At 39.9% G+C, this 17290-nt stretch overlaps 2 protein-coding genes across 4 annotated transcripts; both read right to left on the bottom strand.

The window, feature by feature from the left end:
- Positions 1–1255: 1255 nt before the first annotated feature.
- On the bottom strand, positions 1256–4772 carry CUNH19orf53 (chromosome unknown C19orf53 homolog). The gene is made up of 3 exons (XM_070935241.1): positions 4582–4772; positions 2580–2635; positions 1256–1456 (listed from the first exon to the last, which is right to left on the bottom strand). Exons 1-3 carry the CDS (start codon positions 4670–4672, stop codon positions 1316–1318), a joined length of 288 nt encoding a protein of 95 aa, XP_070791342.1. The 5' UTR covers positions 4673–4772; the 3' UTR covers positions 1256–1315.
- A 3330-nt stretch (positions 4773–8102) lies between these two features.
- Positions 8103–16396, bottom strand: YJU2B (YJU2 splicing factor homolog B). Of its 3 annotated transcripts, none has more exons than XM_070935239.1 (11): positions 16313–16396; positions 15883–15947; positions 14815–14851; positions 14285–14338; positions 13777–13859; positions 13524–13579; positions 11078–11138; positions 10389–10531; positions 10140–10312; positions 9272–9410; positions 8103–8800 (listed from the first exon to the last, which is right to left on the bottom strand). In XM_070935239.1, exons 3-11 carry the CDS (start codon positions 14815–14817, stop codon positions 8412–8414), a joined length of 1101 nt encoding a protein of 366 aa, XP_070791340.1. In that variant the 5' UTR covers positions 14818–14851; positions 15883–15947; positions 16313–16396; the 3' UTR covers positions 8103–8411. The 3 variants fall into 3 exon arrangements, with proteins under 3 accessions (XP_070791340.1, XP_070791341.1, XP_070791339.1); XM_070935240.1 differs by lacking the exon at positions 16313–16396 and adding an exon at positions 16087–16251 and having other exon boundaries at positions 14815–14863; XM_070935238.1 differs by lacking the exon at positions 16313–16396 and adding an exon at positions 16087–16251.
- Positions 16397–17290: the final 894 nt, after the last annotated feature.

Genomic DNA, 17290 nt, shown 5'->3' with positions numbered 1-17290 from the left:
TCAACTATAATAAGCAGATGTGGGATGAGATAAATAGGACAAGAATCAGCAAGCAGAAAAGCATCATGCGTATGGTATAGTGATTAGAAGGCAACAGGTGAAAGCAAAGAGACGAGAGCTTTTGCAATTTCTGCTCCTATGTTCAAAACTGAACACAGAGATGCGAATGCATGCCTGATGTAAATACACTAAATTTTGTGGTTCTGTAATAGCCTGTATGTCAGTTCTAAGTACCTGCAGGGGTGGGAAATGTGGCCCTTTTACAACCTGTGGACTTCAACTCCCAGAATTCCTGAGACAGCCAAGCTGGCTCAAGAATTCTGGAAGTTGAAGTCCACAGATCATAAAGGGGCCATATTTGCCCACCCCTGCTGTAAGACAATATGAATGAACCTAAACCTCTGTTTTGCAGAATTTAGATCATATGAATAGACCAGTGTTTCATTTCCAGCAGGTTAATGGAATCTAGTGGCCCTTCTTTGGTGTGAACATCATACTTCCTAGTGCCATATGACCAAGGGCCAATTAGAAACATGCTGCCCTAGCCCTAAACTAAAGCAGATTATCAACAGATAATCATCAGGTAATAACTCATGAGTTATTATGCTACCCCACTGGATACTCATATGAGATCCTTCTTTCTGCTCTAACACAATTAAGCCAGTAGCAAATCTGGTCCAGGTCACACTAGAATGAAAGTGAAGTAACTTTCACTGAAATCATAAACCCCAAAACAAAGGAGGAAAACTTGAAACTAGAGTAAGTCAAGTTGGAAAGGAATCTAATACCTATTGTATTAGCCCACAATCCAGTATCAGGCAAGGAACTAACCAGGTGGATTCTTATGTAGAAGAAAACTCTTTATCTCTTCCAACTGAAACATGTAACACACTAGATCAGGGATGTCAAACTGGATTTCTTCAAGGGCTGGATCGGCATTGTAGTTCTCCTCTGTGGGCTGGGGGAGAGGGGAGAGGAGACGGGACAAATGCTGTCTGCAGTACTCTGCCGGCCAAAACGGAGTGTGAGGGAGCCGCCCATGGCCCCTTCTGCCCTGTTTTCGGCCTCCCCGGCCTCCAGCAGCACTCTGCTGGCCGAAAACACAGCCCATTTTAGCTGGCAGAGGCACAGCAGGCTGATCCTTTCATATTTCCAGCCGACCCATGGGCCAGATTTAAGCACCCCGCGGGCCAGATACTTGAGTTTAACACCTCTGCACTAGATGATCACCCAACAAAATCACAGATACCATGGACACAGTCAAGCTGAAATGTATTGCAGGCCACAATCACCAATTTCAGTCCATGAAACATTGTTAAGACTTGCTAGAGTGGCCTGGATCTTTCTTTGTTTCCACTTTGGGGGCCTTCAACAAACTAAGTTTCTTGGCTAACTTAGTGCTGGCCTTCATTACCACCTCATGCTCAATCTTCTTACGGATGGTAACCTCCAGATTCTGCAGAGAAAGGAAGAGAGAAAGGCCCAGTTTATAGAATGACAGTTAGGCAACTCATGACAATTAAGGAATAAATGTTATTTATGTTCAAGTGTCTTGCTAGATTTATGAACAAAGGTACTTTTCAACTCCCTATGAAGCAGGATCTTTTTGTATTATTTGGTTGTCCTTCATAAAATACACATTAAATCAGCAGAGTAACATTAAACAAAAAGGAAAATAGCAATCTGAATCCAAAAATATTTATATTTCCAAGGATTTTTGAAAAAGGTTTTCCTAATGTCAGAAATTTAAGACCAGGAAAGCACCCTGGGAAGAAAGTTTTGTAGACAATGTACTTGAGTGGAAAAACCCTTCATACATCATCAAATCCAGCTCTGTCATTAGGCAAAGTGACAGTTCTTCATACAGCTGACCTTGGATATTACACAATAGCAATATCTTCATATTTGCTGGTGTTACGAAGTATGATTTTGAATAGAGGCCAGACAAAAGACTCCATTTAAATGTTTTTAATATGTTTTGTTATTGTTTTTTAACTTTGGGGCCAAATTTATATATATATATTTAAATTGTTTTTAATGTTTGAATCTACGTTTTTTACTTTGGCTGTACACCGCCCTGAGTCCTTCGGGAGAAGGGCGGTCTATAAATTTGATAATAAATAAATAAAATAAATTTGGCTTCTGGTACCTATATATTAAAAGACTAGACTGCACCTACCAGGAGCATCAGCATGTTTTTAACATGTATGCAAGTTACTATGGGAGTAAATACAGTACTCCTTTTCAGTACCCATATGGGGTCTGAAAAACTGCACCAGCACTTTAAATTGTATTGACAAACAAAAAGACAGTTAATGAAGTTCTACAGACATCTTCATAGTCAGCTGTCTAATTAAAAATTCTGCCAATTTTGTATGCACCACAAGTTTTGAACCGTCTTCCAGAGCTACACTTGTGCAGTAGTTACCAGACCATAGATAACAGGCTAAGCTATTTAAGTTAAAAAAAGGATACAAATATGAATTATGTCACATTCATAGATTTGCAGGAAAAACAAAATCTGTGCCAACGAAGGCAATTATTGGTGGACAAAGGGCTGAGAATGAGAGACAAAACACCTTTTTCACTTTCTGTTGCTGGATCACACGGGTTTTCTTCGGCGCAATTACACGACCTGTTGAGAGGAACCAAATAATTAATATATATTTTGTTCTTGCATCAATGTTTCATGAAAAAAACTACATTACATGTAATTGCTATTACATTTGTTAGATTTCCACAACATGGTGCCTTCCAGGTATGGAAAACTTATTTCCCATATTTTGCAGTCTGTGAAGGAATCCAACCGCATCTGGAGAGCACCAGATTGGGGGAGTGGATGGTGTTTAGGGTACAATCTGTCCAACACATGTTCTTACTGCCACTCTGAAAAAGCTCTTTAGCACACTGTGTGCTACACAACCACTGTTGTTGTTCAAAGTATTTTTTAAAAACCAAATGAATAAATGGAAGAGTGTTTGCAAAGGTTGTGTTTAGAAAGCTTCCATAACAGCCCTAAGGATCATGCAAACTTGCAAAGTTGGTGTCAATAAAGGAGAACTTCTGTAGCTCAGGGCTGAAATGATGGGTCCTCGGTGCTCTCTGAGCTTGATTATTTTCTTGCAGACGTTTCATTATTCAAACTAGGTAACAGACTAGTTTAGGTGATGAAACCAAGCTCCTACAGCACCAAAGACCCCTCAAAGCTGTTTTTAAAAATACAGTAACTGTGCTGACTAAGCAGGCTACTTCTCTGCTTCAATTCCACAACACTTTGTTTTTTGTGTTACCCTTAAACAGCTTCAAGCACTGTGTATGATGGTTGCCCCACATCCCCTTTTAGAGCAATCTTTAAGGTAATGAAGCTTAGAGACAGCAAGTGAACCAAAGAGAACTTCATAACTGCAGGGATCTGAACCCAGTCCTACCTAAGAATATGAAGCCTGAGGGGTACGTGGATTATCCACAACCTGCCTAAATAAAATGCATTATCTTTGATGCACTAAAGCAGTCTTTCTCAAACTGGGCAGTTTTAAGACGCATGGACCAACTTCCAGAATTCCCTAGCCAGGCATACATGGCTGGAGAATTCTGGGAGTTGTAGTCCACACCTCTTAAAGTTGCCCGATTTGAGGAATACTGCCCTACAGTAAAGCGCATCTCAAAGATGCGTCTATCTGCCTTGCCTCTGTCACAACTTTCACTCCCAAGAAGTGCTTAAACTGAAGCCTCAAGGAAGTAAAGGGGCTTTCTGAAGATCAGGGTATAGCTTATAGCTGCAACAAACTTTCAGGCATTCCATAAATACTGAGACGACCCCAATGACGATGAGGGCTGTGCCTGACTGCTATTCGTTCATCGATTAGAACCGAGATCAGTGGTGAAAGCCAATTTTTTTTACTACCGGTTCTGTGGGCTGGCTTAGTGGGCATGGTGTGGTTTGGTGGGCATGGCTTGGTGAGCATGGCAGGGGAAGGATACTGCAAAATCTCCATTCCCACCCCACTCCTAGGGGAAGGATATTGCAACATTCCCACCCCACTCTGGGGCCAGACAGGGGTGGTATTTGCCAGTTCTCTGAACTGCTCAAAATTTCCGCTAAGGGTTCTCCAGAACCTGCTGGATTTCACCCTACCTAGATGGTAACATTGCTGACACAAAGTTTATTACCACCACAGTCACAGCCACAGAGTGCTGCAATAAAACCGAAACATGTCCAAGTGAAACACTCTGAAGCTCCACCTCACCCTTATCCTACCTAGATTTTGCTTAACCAGAGTGTATAAAACAGGGCTCTCCAACCTTGGCAACTTTAAGACTTGTGGACTTCAACTCCCAGAATTCCTCAACCAGCTTTGCTTTGCTGGCTGAGGAATTCTGGGAGTTGAAGTCCGCAAGTCTTAAAGTTGCCAAGGTTGGAGAGCCCTGGTATAAAAACCCCGCTCTTCCTACGAACCAAAAGAAAGATGGGTGACTCTCAGCCTCCGTCCTGTTTACGGACGAAGCAAGGCTAGCGCTACCAGTCCAGCCGCCCCCCCATCTCTCCCTCCCCCTCCCCTCGGCGCCTTTTCCCAGGTATACCTCCTTTGCGAGGTCCGCGGGCAACAGCAGCCGCCTTCTTCCCCGCAGCGGCCGTCTTGCGCGCCTTGAATTTCTGCTTGCCCTGAGCCATCGATCCCAGTGATTTCTCCGCCTCCCGTCCGGCTCGTCCACCTCTCCCCCACTCACGAGAACTCAACGGAGAAGCAGAGCCGGAACTGCCCAAGCGCTGCTGGGATAGAAAGCGTCGCTGCCGCCGCCAAAGAGTTTAGCTGTTTAGGCGCAGCCGCGAAGTTGGGAGCAAAAGCGACAGTGCTTTGCATTGGTGTTTGCAAAAGCATTTGCTTTTTGATTGGCGACTTGGAAGGGGGTCGATGCCGACGGCAACAAAAGCAACCGTTAGTGGGCCACAACTACCAAACCATTATTTGTTCGTGGCTAACCCATAAGGGTCATAGGAGGACAATTTGGTTGTGGGAGACGTGATTTGCTTCTTTTCCCAGAAGTGTTGCGTTAGATCCCGTGGCTAAACGACCACGTTACTGCAGTTGTCACTTCGCCCAGAGAAACGGCAGGTTTTTTACACGAATTGAGTTTCATTTCTGGGCAGCCTCTTTGTTTTCTAGCTGGAACGCCTCTATTGGATTTAAGCCCTTTGGCAAGGTTGAAATAATAGTGTCAACACGAATTAACATTGCTATTTATGGAAAGTTCTTGTTTCTGGTCTGACATGATTAATTCCATGTCTGCACTAACTATTCTAATCCAGGGAGAGCTAGAGAACCAGTGCATCAGTTCTCTATCCTCAGTTCTCTATCCTCCTAGAGATTGCTCTTACCTGCGGTGCAGAACTGTTTGCTGATCAAGAAGAAAAAATACTCATCCCTCAGTCAAGCAGACAAAATCAGATTTATACCACTTCTTTAAAATGATCATGTGGCTTATAATTAAAGCAGAATGCTACTGAGAATGCAGGTGTAACATTTCCAACGTTGAGTTCAGTGAAAAAGGTCAAACACTTTTCCCCTTGACTATGTAAGAATTCAGGCTGATTGGACAGAGGATGCACTAGCAGTTCTATTAAAAATGCTATTGGTATCTCCTAAAATTTTAACTTTTTCCAGTGAGCGAGGCTTTTTGCCCAGTTTAAGATCCCTTGAAGATGCTTAATCCTGATTAATGATTCCTTTGCCAGTAATAGGCATGTGACAGAGAACTTCTTGAGTTTTTCTTTGTACCGTCAGAGTATCTTCCATGATCCAGTTATCAGACATATGCAATATCTTACCTGATTGACCATCAAACCATCCTAGTCTGAATGGCAGTCCTAGTTATGTTCAGTATTGTATTTGGCTCTTGTGAAGCTTGAACAGGAACATAAGAATTGCTCTTTCAGCTTAGGAGTCTGGCAGGCCTTTTCCGACTTAAAAATTTTTATTAAAAGGCATAAACATTCCTGAATTGCAATTCATTTCATCAGATGCAATTTACAGATGGCTTTCCAACCATCTTTTTCAGATCTAAATTGTTGTAATCTCTGAAGATGTCTTTAGATGAACTGTAAAAACTTGGGGGAGAGCTCACCCTTATAGGTCTACAAGTGTTTTTTTTTAATTGCTTAGAGCAGTGATGGCTAACCTTTTTGCTATCGTGTGCCAAAAGCGGGGGTTTGCGGGGGTCCCGGCCACACGTCCCCACACCCATAATTCAGTGCGCCCCGCCTGCCTCCCCGCACATGTGCACGTGACACCCCTGCACTCTTCCCGCTTTTGGCATGCAATGGCACGGTGGTCCCAGTAGGCCTGTTTTTTCGCCCTCCCCAGGCTCCAGAGGCTTTCTAGGACCCTGGGGAGGGTGAAAACGGCCTTCCACACACCTCCGGAGGCCAGAAATAGCCTTTTTCCCAACTTCTGGTGGACCTGGAAGGCCCAAAAATCAGCTGAGCTAGGGCAACGTGCCCACTGATATGGCTCTGCATGCCACCTGTGGCATGCGTGCCATAGGTTCACAATCACAGGCTTAGAGTTTAGCAGGATGGTTCCTTTGTATTTCATTGAAAAATATGGATAGCTTTTATAATAAAAGTATTTTATTTTATAATAAAAATTTAAATCAAATAACTAGAAAGCTGCTTAGAAAGCTGCTATGCTATAACTTCAGCATGTTTTTTAGTTGTTTCCAAATAGCAGTCAATCTGGATCAGTGAAGTGGTATCTGTAATATACAGGAAGTTTTTAACCATGGTTTACAAACATCATCTCAACTGAAGTCAGCATCGGTTTGGTTTGCTGGGCCGAGCACTCAAACAGTTTGATTAGTACTAGAATGGAAATTTTCCAACATATCCCAGACCCTCAGAAGTAAAAAAAAAAAAAAAAATTGCCAGAAGGGAAACATTTCCATATTCCTGCTAGAAAAAACACATGCATGTGTTCATTAAGTTACTACCGTGTTTCCCCGAAAATAAGATCCTGTCTTATATTTTTTTGAACCCTGAAATAAGCACTTGACCTTATTTTCGGGGAGGTATTATTTTGGGGTGCATGGAGCAAGACGGGGCTCCACTTGCCGTCTTACCTGATTTCCAGCTCTGTCTCCCTAACCCTAACCAAAGGAAATGGCGGGGACCAGCTGCGCTAAAATAACGATTTTAGCTGGGTGTTTTAAATTTGGCCAGTGATTGAATTATTTTAATAAGTTTTTAAATTTTTGTCTTGTATACTGTTTTTACCATGGCTGTTCACGCCCTGAGTCCTCCAGGAGAAGGGCGGTATATAAATATAATAAAAGTAAAAAGTAAAAAGTAAAGCATGCGGTTAAATATTTTTGGGGACGGCTTATTTTCAGGGAAACACAGTAGTACAACTCTGCTGTAGAAGGCTGTCCTTTACAAATATGATTATGCTAAAACCAGGGTGGATTTGATTTAAATCAAGTCGATTTAAATCATGATTTAAATCATGATTTAAATCACTAGTAAAAAGGCTTGATTTAAATCAATTCAATTTAAATTATGTTTTTTAAAGAGCAACTGTCATCTTTATCCCACAGCAGCACCACTGAGAGTCCCAGTATTGCAGAATATACAGCCTCATGCTACATATCTAAGCTCATTTGATGCTGAATAAATTTGAAATTATTAATGTATCTTAAATAGAAAACTATGTTGAAATAAGATTTTTACTCCAAAAGTATTTTATTAAAATAAATTTGATAAAAATAAAAATCCAATTTAAATTTTAGAAAATCAATTTTTTTTTACTTTTTTTAAAAAAGTAATTTTTTTAAAAATTACTGGATTTTAGTGGATAGTAATTTCTATCCACCCTGGCTAAAACGAAATAAGCTTACTGTATAAACCCAATTAAACTGTTACATGAAATTTTCAATATGATAAATACCAATATAACCCAAACAAATAAAAGCTGAGTGCAAAAAAGTTTATGAAACACTTATCTAGGTGATCTTTCATTTTATCTTTCTTTCCTCCTTCCTGGAACACACAGTTCTTATAATTAATAGCATATAACTGTTATATTCTGGGCACAACAAAGAAGAAAGGCTAAGGAGATAGCACTATTTATTTTATGATACTTGGGACAAAACAATGGGCTGATGTTTAAATAATTGGAGAACAAGTGCAGACGATATAAGAAAAGATAGCAAAACGTAGTTAGCCATGGAATGCGCTCTCTTCTCTCTCTCTCTCTCTCTCTCACACACACACACATAGACTCACACACACTTCTATTCACATATTCCAACTGCTTCATGTACCAACTCCAAAAAGTACTTTTGTTGTTTGGAGGAAAAAAAGACACTGATTTGCACATCATTTCCGGCCATATTTTCTCTCTATCCATAAACTCGGTTCAAAGTTCAGCTTCTGAACCAGATGCAGAATCTGAATAATCTGCAACCAGAGAAGTAGCAAAACTAGAGGGAGGGCTCCCCTCAGCCATTTGGGAGCCTCCTGAAGGCCTAGCCGAAGAGTCAAAGAGCATTTCACTTGTTCTGCTGTCCTGCCTGTTGACTTGTGCTGGGGCATCAGATGTGTTGCTCTCTCCTTCACTGGAAGTTTGCTTGGTATCCCTGGATTTCCGACACACGACACCCAGGCTGTTGAGAGGTACAAAGGATTTGCTAGATGGTGATTTCCCAACAAATGCCAACTTTTTCATGGTGTCATTGGTTTTGGAACTTGAGAACCATGGGCGATCCACAATCTCATTGCGTTTTTGTTTCTGTTTGTCTTCATAGGCTGAAAAGGAAGAAGTAAGCATGTTACAATGACAGAAAATAGGACTAACTGAGGTCTAGTTATGAAACTCAGCTCATTCTATTAGTATATTTCTGTATTCAGGATATAGGGTGAGCAGTTTCCCACCTCTATAGGGAAAAGTCCTAAAAATAATCATTGCATGGAGGAAGATAACAGAAATTCAGCAATTATTAAAAATTACACTCACGGCAGCAAAGGTGTAGAGTCAATTAACCAGCAAAATATACAGTATGTCTTGTTAAAATTAGTATTTGCATTACCCTTATATAATAAAGGAGATTAAGAAGCGCTGTTTGGAATGTGGGGGCAGCAATCCAAACCCACCTCTTAAAAGCAACTCCTACAGTGCAGCCAACCAAATGAGACACTTTGTCAAGCACACTTTCTTCTATGAGAAAGTTCCATCCTTGAGCCCCACACCCTTCCCCCTGCAAAGACCCCTTTACGTACAATCAAGGCTCTGGTACTTGAGGAGCGCTGCCAGATGCCGATCTTCTTCAGCTTCCTGCACAAGTGGTATGCTTAAATTTGCTCTTGCCTGCAAAGCAAGGTCTTTTTTCTCTTCTTCTTGCAGAACTTTCTTCTCTTCCTATGAGAAGGGAAAAAGGACAGAAGCAGCACGACATATGAGGCACACCTACTATTGCCATGAAGCTGGAACAGGAGAGGAAAAAAAAAAGCATAGGCCAAAGAGAAAACAGGTTTGAAAAATACAATACAGGATAAAAGTGACAGCTTTTTAAATACTACCTCCAAAGAGCCCAGCTATCCCAAAGAAGCTTAAGAAAATTAAAGTAAGAACAAGTCCACAACTTTAATCCAATATATTCCTTTTCAGTCTTTAGCTTGGTTATCTAGTTACTACATTATGACTTTCTATATAAAATTTGGTTGTTATATAAGTGGCTTATGTAATAGAACAATATAATAGCATAACATAAAATCCTGCTACCCTGAATTTGAAAATACTTCTATTATACTTCTATTACAAATGAAGAAAAAGTGCTCCATAGAAAATAAAAATATGGAATTCGTTTTTAAAGCTTTTGAAAGGAGAAACAGAATAGAGGAAGATGGAAGAACGATGAATACAGAAACAATCCTTTTTTAAAAAAATGAGATGTACAATCATAATGGGAAATGACAAATGATAAATGAAAAGTTTATCAGATTTTTTAAAAAGAAAAATGTATTATGACTTGAAATGCAATTGCAGTTCTTCTATTCTGTTTTAATTTGCTGAACTTTAGAAACATAATTCTAGGAATATTCAAAGGAATCCTTGTCCCTTCCTCTACTGTAACTTCCCATCATTTACCCTGAATTTCCGCCGAAGAAGGCTGTTGAGCGCGAAATCATCCTTCCAGGCACTTTGAGCCTCCTGAATATTCTGGAGAGTAGGGAGAGCTCGCTGAAGCTTGCTCTGATCCTGTGTGCCATGCTCCAATCGATACATAGGATCTGTCTCCAGCTTCTGCTTTTCCTCGTGGGCTAAGAATCAGACGCATACATCAAGCCAGGCCCAGTTAAAGGAATACTCAAGGATGCTACTGGTCCCAAAACTCACCTGTGGCCACTACTTGTTCACTAGCTTCAGCATCCCAGCGCTCTTCCTTGCGCCGGGCACCACTGACAATGACATAGTCACAACTGGCAGGATCAGTCTGCATCTCAATGTAGTTGGGGCAAAGGTGGCACTTCATACGGAACCTATAAAGCCAAATGCAATGCAGCAAGAGGGGAATGAGGACACCAGGTCTGAGGCTATGAATGCCAGAAGCACCAAATATCTCTTTTCTCATGCAAGCCCCAAGGAGATCTGTCTTTGTTCTGGATTACTGACCACACAATCTAAAAGAATTCAGCAGCCAGAACTCAACGTTTTAAGAAATTGTGGATTTAGAAATGGCCTCAAAGTACACTCCAGCAGTACATTGTGACATTTTGGTTACTAGATGGAGACTGAGCAAGATTTGGCTCTGGGATGCAGTTTGGTGCTTCTTGTATGTTTAATAGATGTGGATTTACATATCACAAAGCAAACCATGCAGAACTGCATAAATTAGCTAGGTTATAAGAATTTGCCCTTTCTTGAATTACCATTGAGAAAGTTAAGTGAAAAATGCTAGCACAGAATAATATAGCCTGACCAGCAGTCTTTTTCATCTGCTGGACTGATCTTTTCCAACTCCCCACTAGGGCACTGTCCACCAAATGATCAATGACAATAGTCTCTTCTGTCTTCAGAGCACCCACCTGAAAATAGGAGTTGTGTAATAATTACCGACCTTCTTCTTCTCCGCATTATAGCGAACACCTGCAGAAACAAAGTGAAGAAAGGACATCTCACCTTTGTATAAGGTATTTATAGGCCACAAACTCTCCTTAGAAACCTACTAACAAATCACTGAATGTGTTTTAAACTACCATACCAACATTCCATCATAATAGGCCTTTAGGACCCCTGTCTTACACCTAGGAACAAGTCCAATTTCCTTAAATTTGGAAACATGCTGACAGGTCAGACTATAACCCTCAGATAGTATGCCTCATTCATGTGGTCCAGAGGATATAGGAAAAACAAAGTTTGGCCAAAACAAGTTTCAGGGAAGCCAAGTCCACCAACCCAGAACTGAATTCAGATCTCCAAGCCCTTGAATTCTATTCCTCCTGTTTTAACATTTTACATTTAGCATCATGATTACTACTGATTTCTTATTACATAAACTGGAATGCTACCTAATTCACTCTAGATTTATAATCGAATTTGGGGTTTTTGGGGATTTCTTTCTGAAGTTATAATTGAAAAGGGATATACACATTTGAATAATATCAATCAATTCTATTGGCTGAAATGCTGATAAAAAGAGAGGCTTTAGTGATTATAAAGTGTTCTCATCAATTCTGGCAAACGGGCTAAAAGGTTTTTAGGAAAGTTTATCCATGAAGATCAATGTGTATTTTACCTACAAGGCAGTAAAAAGATAATGTGGGAGCTGTGTTGTATTTAATAGAATATCTACAACAGAATGATGAAAAACAAATTACATTAATTTTTTTAGATGCTTTTGACAATTTGAATTGGTCCGTCTTGTTTAAAGTCCTGGAAGAATTAAGCTATGCTGAGAATTTTATTCATGGAATCAAATCAATATATACGGTACATCCCTCAAAAGCTTGAATTATAGTTAATGGTGATTTGACTAAACCATGTCATATTCCGAAAGGGACAAGATAAGATTGTCCTCTGTGCCTTTTGTTTTGGTTCTTGAAAGTTTTGAATAGACATTAGACAACATGAGAAATAGGCCTAAAAATTTTAAAAAAATAATTTTTAAAATTGAGAGATTTTATTGACAAACTGGTTTTGATTTTACAGGCTCCCATGAAAGGAATCAAACCTTTGATGAAAAAATGAAAAGATTTTGGTGTGGTTTTAAGATTAATAACCAGAAAACAAAGATATTTGTTAAAAATATGACTATACAAAATCAAGATGTTTTGATGAAAAAAATCTGGTTTTAAAACTGAGAAAAAGTTAAATTTGGGGGTTACTGTCACTAATATGAACTGTATGTTGTTTTACAGTAACTATGTTAAGATATGGAACAAAATTTAAAAAGGATATGCTGAGATGGGAAAAATTACAATTGCCATTGTTGGAAAGGTTTTCTGTGAAATTGAATGTTTTACCTAGAATGTTTTTCTTTTTATTTCAGACAGTACCTATACTGATGACTGATATTTCTAAATTTATTTGACGAGGCAAGAAACTGAGAATTAAATATAAATTCCTGCAAGATGCTAAAGAAAGAGAGAGCCTAGGAGTATTATATTTGAAATTGTATTAAGCTTGTTGTTTAGTTTGGATGAAAGAGTAGGTGACTTTAAGAAATAAGAGGTTATTGGAATTGGAAGGGTATGATTTAACATTTGGATGACAAAGCTATTTGTGGTATGACAAAGTTAAGGTTAATGTAGATTTCAAAAACCATTTTTTGACATGACATATTGAGAATTTGGAATAGATATGAGGCAAAACTGTCTCATAAAATCTCTTTATAGTTGTCACTCCAAGAAGCCTTTTTAGAAGAGAAATTACAGTTAAACAAAAATGATAAAACTTATACTAACTTGATCTTTTTTTTAGAATGGAGAGTTTAACTTAAAAATGAGAAAACTTGGAGCTGGAAATTTTTCACATACTATTGGTTTCCTTACACTCAGCTAATGGAAAGATTTAAGTTAGATAAAAGCAATTATAAATTTGAAAAGGGTAAACTGAACTTGATGTAGAGCTCCCTGCAAATGATAAATATATTATTATTAGGATTTATAAACTCTTACTGAAAATGGAAAGAGAGGACAAACAAGTTAAAGATTGTATGATAAAATGGGCAAAAAAAGTAAAAAAGAGTTGGGCTAATGGGAGAATAGGGTTGAAATTTACATTGAATTATAACCTTAAGAGACCTTTTATAAATTTACAAGATAGTTGGTACATGACACTGCATAAATTGTCAAAAATCTATAAGAGAATTTCAAATATTGGTTGGAAATCTAATCAAATTGAGTGATGTGTATGTGTATCACTTTAATTAACTACTAAATGGTGGTCACACAGTAATAGTTTTTTCTCCTGCATGTAACTCCCAATCACTACTTATATGCTGGACTGTTTGAGGGATATATCCATACTTACCCATCCCAATGTGGTTCTGGCAGCCATCACACCAGATATTATAGGGCATCTCAAATCTGGGAAAGAAGTGACATGTTTATGCATGTTGCAGAAACATTCAGAATTTTACTTAGTGGGAGAACAAGCACAATAAGAATAGAAAGGGAACTACTTCCGATGTTCCCTTGCTATGACTAGGATGTAGTCAACATTTCTTGCCTCCAGCAACCCAAGAATTCCTGCTCTAAGTACAGATGTGGCTAGGTGGCCTTACCTGATGATAAGGATGCCCTGGGACAGTTTACGAGCTCTTTCCCGCAGTGGATGGCTATTGCGATACTTGTTAAGGGAGCCATGCTGCAAGATTGATAAAGTCGGTGTTAAGCTTCTTGTACATAGATATTACTTTCATAAACCTTTCCACCTATATCTGGTAACAATTAAAAGCCTGTGTTGTTGGCTATGGTATGAGAAGAAGAAAAAAGAGCCAAAAAGGCTGAAATTCCTTTTCCACTTATGTGGATGTTTCAATTATACAACTATACATAAAAACAGAATCCAGAAAGTTTTAACCCTTACATTTAATTCTATTTTATCTTATTGAAGTGTCTGACACTATTCAAATACTGACCCTGTATCTTAGCTTGTAAATACACCATCCAATAGGAAGTTATCCTGCATAAACCCTATTTATTTAAATTCCTTTTTATGACCCAATATGCCACCCCCATCCCCCCAGCCCCAAACTTGAGCTACTACAACATTCCAGATGGACCTCTTACCTTGGCTGGATCAAAATCAGGTGGGTAATACTTGTTGACTCCTTTCCTTTCCCCCTGTGAGAAACCAAGGGCAAAGCCATGTTGTTTAATAGTAAATTGAGCAATTTGAAGAGCACAAACATTCTCCAGACTGAGGTAGGTTAATTTATATAAATGGTACCACCACAGATTCAGTCCCCAAACTGCCAAATAGGAAGCACCCCTTTAGTAAGTATTTTTCATTATTTCATTTATAGTCATCACAATCTTTGACAAAAGAAGCCACAGGCTTCTAGGTACTCTTGCAAATTAAGGACTAGCTCATATTTGGCAGCACAGAGCACCATGACAGCTATTAATGCGTTTGTAGCAAAGTCAAATTTCCACAGAGGCCCTGATTGTGAAATAAGATTTCCATGTGGGATTGGATAAATGCTATTAAATGTAAGCTGTAACTATATATGTTGCAATGATCTATCCTCATGAGGTTCAAGAATGAAGGAAGAGAAATTGCAGTTGTGGATTTGATACAAAATCCTGCATCCACTTACCATGGTGATAGTGCTTTAGTCAGGCAAGAGTGATAGTCTAGGAGAAAAACTAGAGAATGTTATTTCTAGGATTCCCTTGAAATGAAAAAACATCACTTTTTGGAGCATGCAAGCCATAGCTAGCTAGTCTCAGCAAAACAACCTGCTTTTGATGCCATAATTCCAATATAGAACATGTAATGAATACACAATACTATGCCTCTGAACATTGTGAGACCTTTAGTATTGCTTAGCAACAGTCTATGCAACAATGAAGTTTTTAAAAAATATGGTAGAGGTATCACAAAAACTTAATTATGGATCTGAATTAATTCTTCTCATTTACAGCTATGATTTTATTTTATTTATTTTTTATTAAATTTGTTTGCTGCTCATCTCACAAAGATGGGTTACCAAGATGCCTCTAAAATGCTAAAAGCAGGGAATGAAGTTGACTCTTCTTGCCTGTTGCTGGCTTCCAATATTTAAGTGTACACTATTTCTGAATATAACACTTTCCATTAAATTATCCATTAAGCAATCATAGGTTAAAAAACAACCCTCAAATCTCCAAGAACAATTCTCCATGACCCTGAACAAAACTACCTTTTCAAAGCTAACATCTTTTACAAAGCCTTAGGTTTTATCTATCATCCTACATCAAAATTAAGCATATGAGTTCAATGAATACATTTACAACATCCATATAATACTCCTAGCATATAGTTCTTCAGGACTAATGTGCCATAAGGCCATTTCATATGCATGACTTCCAGTTATGTTGGACATCAATCCCATAATCCTCAATTGTTATGCAAATAACAGAAGTTAATGTCCAACGTAATTTAGAAGCACCAAGGTTGTGAAGGTTGTTCCAACTCCTTCACAATTTCCAAAATGTGGTCACCCATTATAGATTTACACATTAGCATAATACTTGGATTTTATTAGGAAAGGATTTATAAACAATTTCACAATCAGCAAGTTTAGCTGGTGGCTCAAATGCAGCCCCAACACCTTTAACTGACAAGTTGAAACACGCTGCGTTGTTGTGAATCCTGCCTTATGGTTATATCCATCACCACTTACTTCAGGCACTTCAGAAAGGTGGGAATACAACTCCCAACATCTCCAGTTGGTTGGTAATCAGGATACTGCAATGCAAAAGACGAGGGACATCAGTTTGGGAAAAGTTCCTATCTACAGTGCGCGTCCACGAAGCAGTCCCCACAAACAAGGCACTCCCCCATCCCCTTTCCAAAGTCATCAGAAGGAAATGAGCCAACACCATACCCCACTCGTGCCCTCAAATGTGGGGTCTACACGCCCAACAATAAGGTGTCCACTGTCCAGGGAAGGATCCTCATTCTGTCCGTCCCGAAAGAATGGGGGCGGTGTTAAGTCTTGGTCATAAATGGAGAGGAACCTGTCTGGTTTCTAGCCGAATATGCCCCCACCGGGATAAGCAGGACAATCCTAAAGGGAAACGGCGGGGGGGGAGGGGCACTGGTCCACTAACCTCCCCGTCCCTTGGCCTGCTCTTCTTGGCTCCGCCTCTTTCGGATTACATCATCAGGTCGCGCCAGAACAGCTTGACTCCCGATCTAGCTGCCGGCGCCGGATCCTGTTTCTGCGTGGCTTCTCCTCGCGAGAGTACCGTAGGTCGCTTCTGCCGGCAAGCGGGCAGGCGCTGGGTCCGAGAGGAGGTAGTTCTTTGAATCCTTTGGGCAACAAAAAGGCAATGGCAGGTTCGAAGAGCCTGCCTGGGATTATGGGAATTGTAGTCAAATGACCCGGGAGGGGGAGGAGTTGGCGAAGGCGTACCTTTTGATAAGACGCTGAGCTTGTCGAGCGGAAGGTCGGCAGTTCAGCGGTTCGAATCCCTAAGTGCCGCGTAACGGGGTGAGCTCCCGGTACTTGTCCCAGCTTCTGTCAACCTAGCAGTTCTAAAGCACGTAAAAAATGCAAGTAGAAAAATAGGGACCACCTTTGGTGGGAAGGTAACAGCGTTCCGTGCACTTTTGGCGTTTAGTGATGCCGGCCACATGACCACGGTGATGTCTTCGGACAGCGCTGGCTCTTCGGCTTTGAAACGGAGATGAGCACCGCCCCCTAGAGTCGGGAACGACTAGCTAGCACATATGCGAGAAGGGAACCTTTACCTTTTGGAAGTATGGTAACCGTAGAGCAATTCGGAATGTTGCTGTCTTCGAATCAAAATCTAGTTGAGGAACTTTTATTACAGAGATATCTGTTTGTAGTTTTAATATCCAATTATGTTTACAGCTATCCGCCGGCATGCATTTCGTTAGGAAATAAGCCCCCTATTGAAGGGTTTGTGGGTGGGTTTGTTTTTTTTTTTGGTCCTTTGGAGTCTTGGCGACTGCCTGGACTAACAGAAAATTAGTTTTCTCGGCAAGATTTCAGAAGAGGCTTGCCATTGCCTTCTTCCCAGGGCTGAAAGAAAGTGACTGGCCCAAGGTCACTCAACTGGCCT

The sequence above is a fragment of the Pituophis catenifer genome, unplaced genomic scaffold (genome assembly GCF_029215685.1).
Source record: "Pituophis catenifer annectens isolate HBS135680 unplaced genomic scaffold, rPitCat1.0.hap2 SCAF_2, whole genome shotgun sequence".
In the NCBI taxonomy this organism is placed as follows: Eukaryota; Metazoa; Chordata; class Lepidosauria; order Squamata; family Colubridae; genus Pituophis; species Pituophis catenifer.
Note: the sequence above shows the minus strand (reverse complement) of the source record. Positions and strands in the feature narration are given on the sequence as shown.

Excerpts from the sequence above, each read along its gene's own strand:
- CUNH19orf53 (XM_070935241.1), bottom strand. The coding sequence starts at position 4,672 with ATGGCTCAGGGCAAGCAGAAATTCAAGGCGCGCAAGACGGCCGCTGCG. Across the intron at positions 2,636-4,581 it reads CCGCGGACCTCGCAAAGGAG|GTCGTGTAATTGCGCCGAAG; the intron begins GTATACCTGGGA and ends TCCTCTCAACAG. Across the intron at positions 1,457-2,579 it reads AGCAACAGAAAGTGAAAAAG|AATCTGGAGGTTACCATCCG; the intron begins GTGTTTTGTCTC and ends CTTTCTCTGCAG.
- YJU2B (XM_070935239.1), bottom strand. Across the intron at positions 13,580-13,776 it reads CAGGGCATCCTTATCATCAG|ATTTGAGATGCCCTATAATA; the intron begins GTAAGGCCACCT and ends CTTCTTTCCCAG. Across the intron at positions 11,139-13,523 it reads CCAGAACCACATTGGGATGG|GTGTTCGCTATAATGCGGAG; the intron begins GTAAGTATGGAT and ends TTGTTTCTGCAG.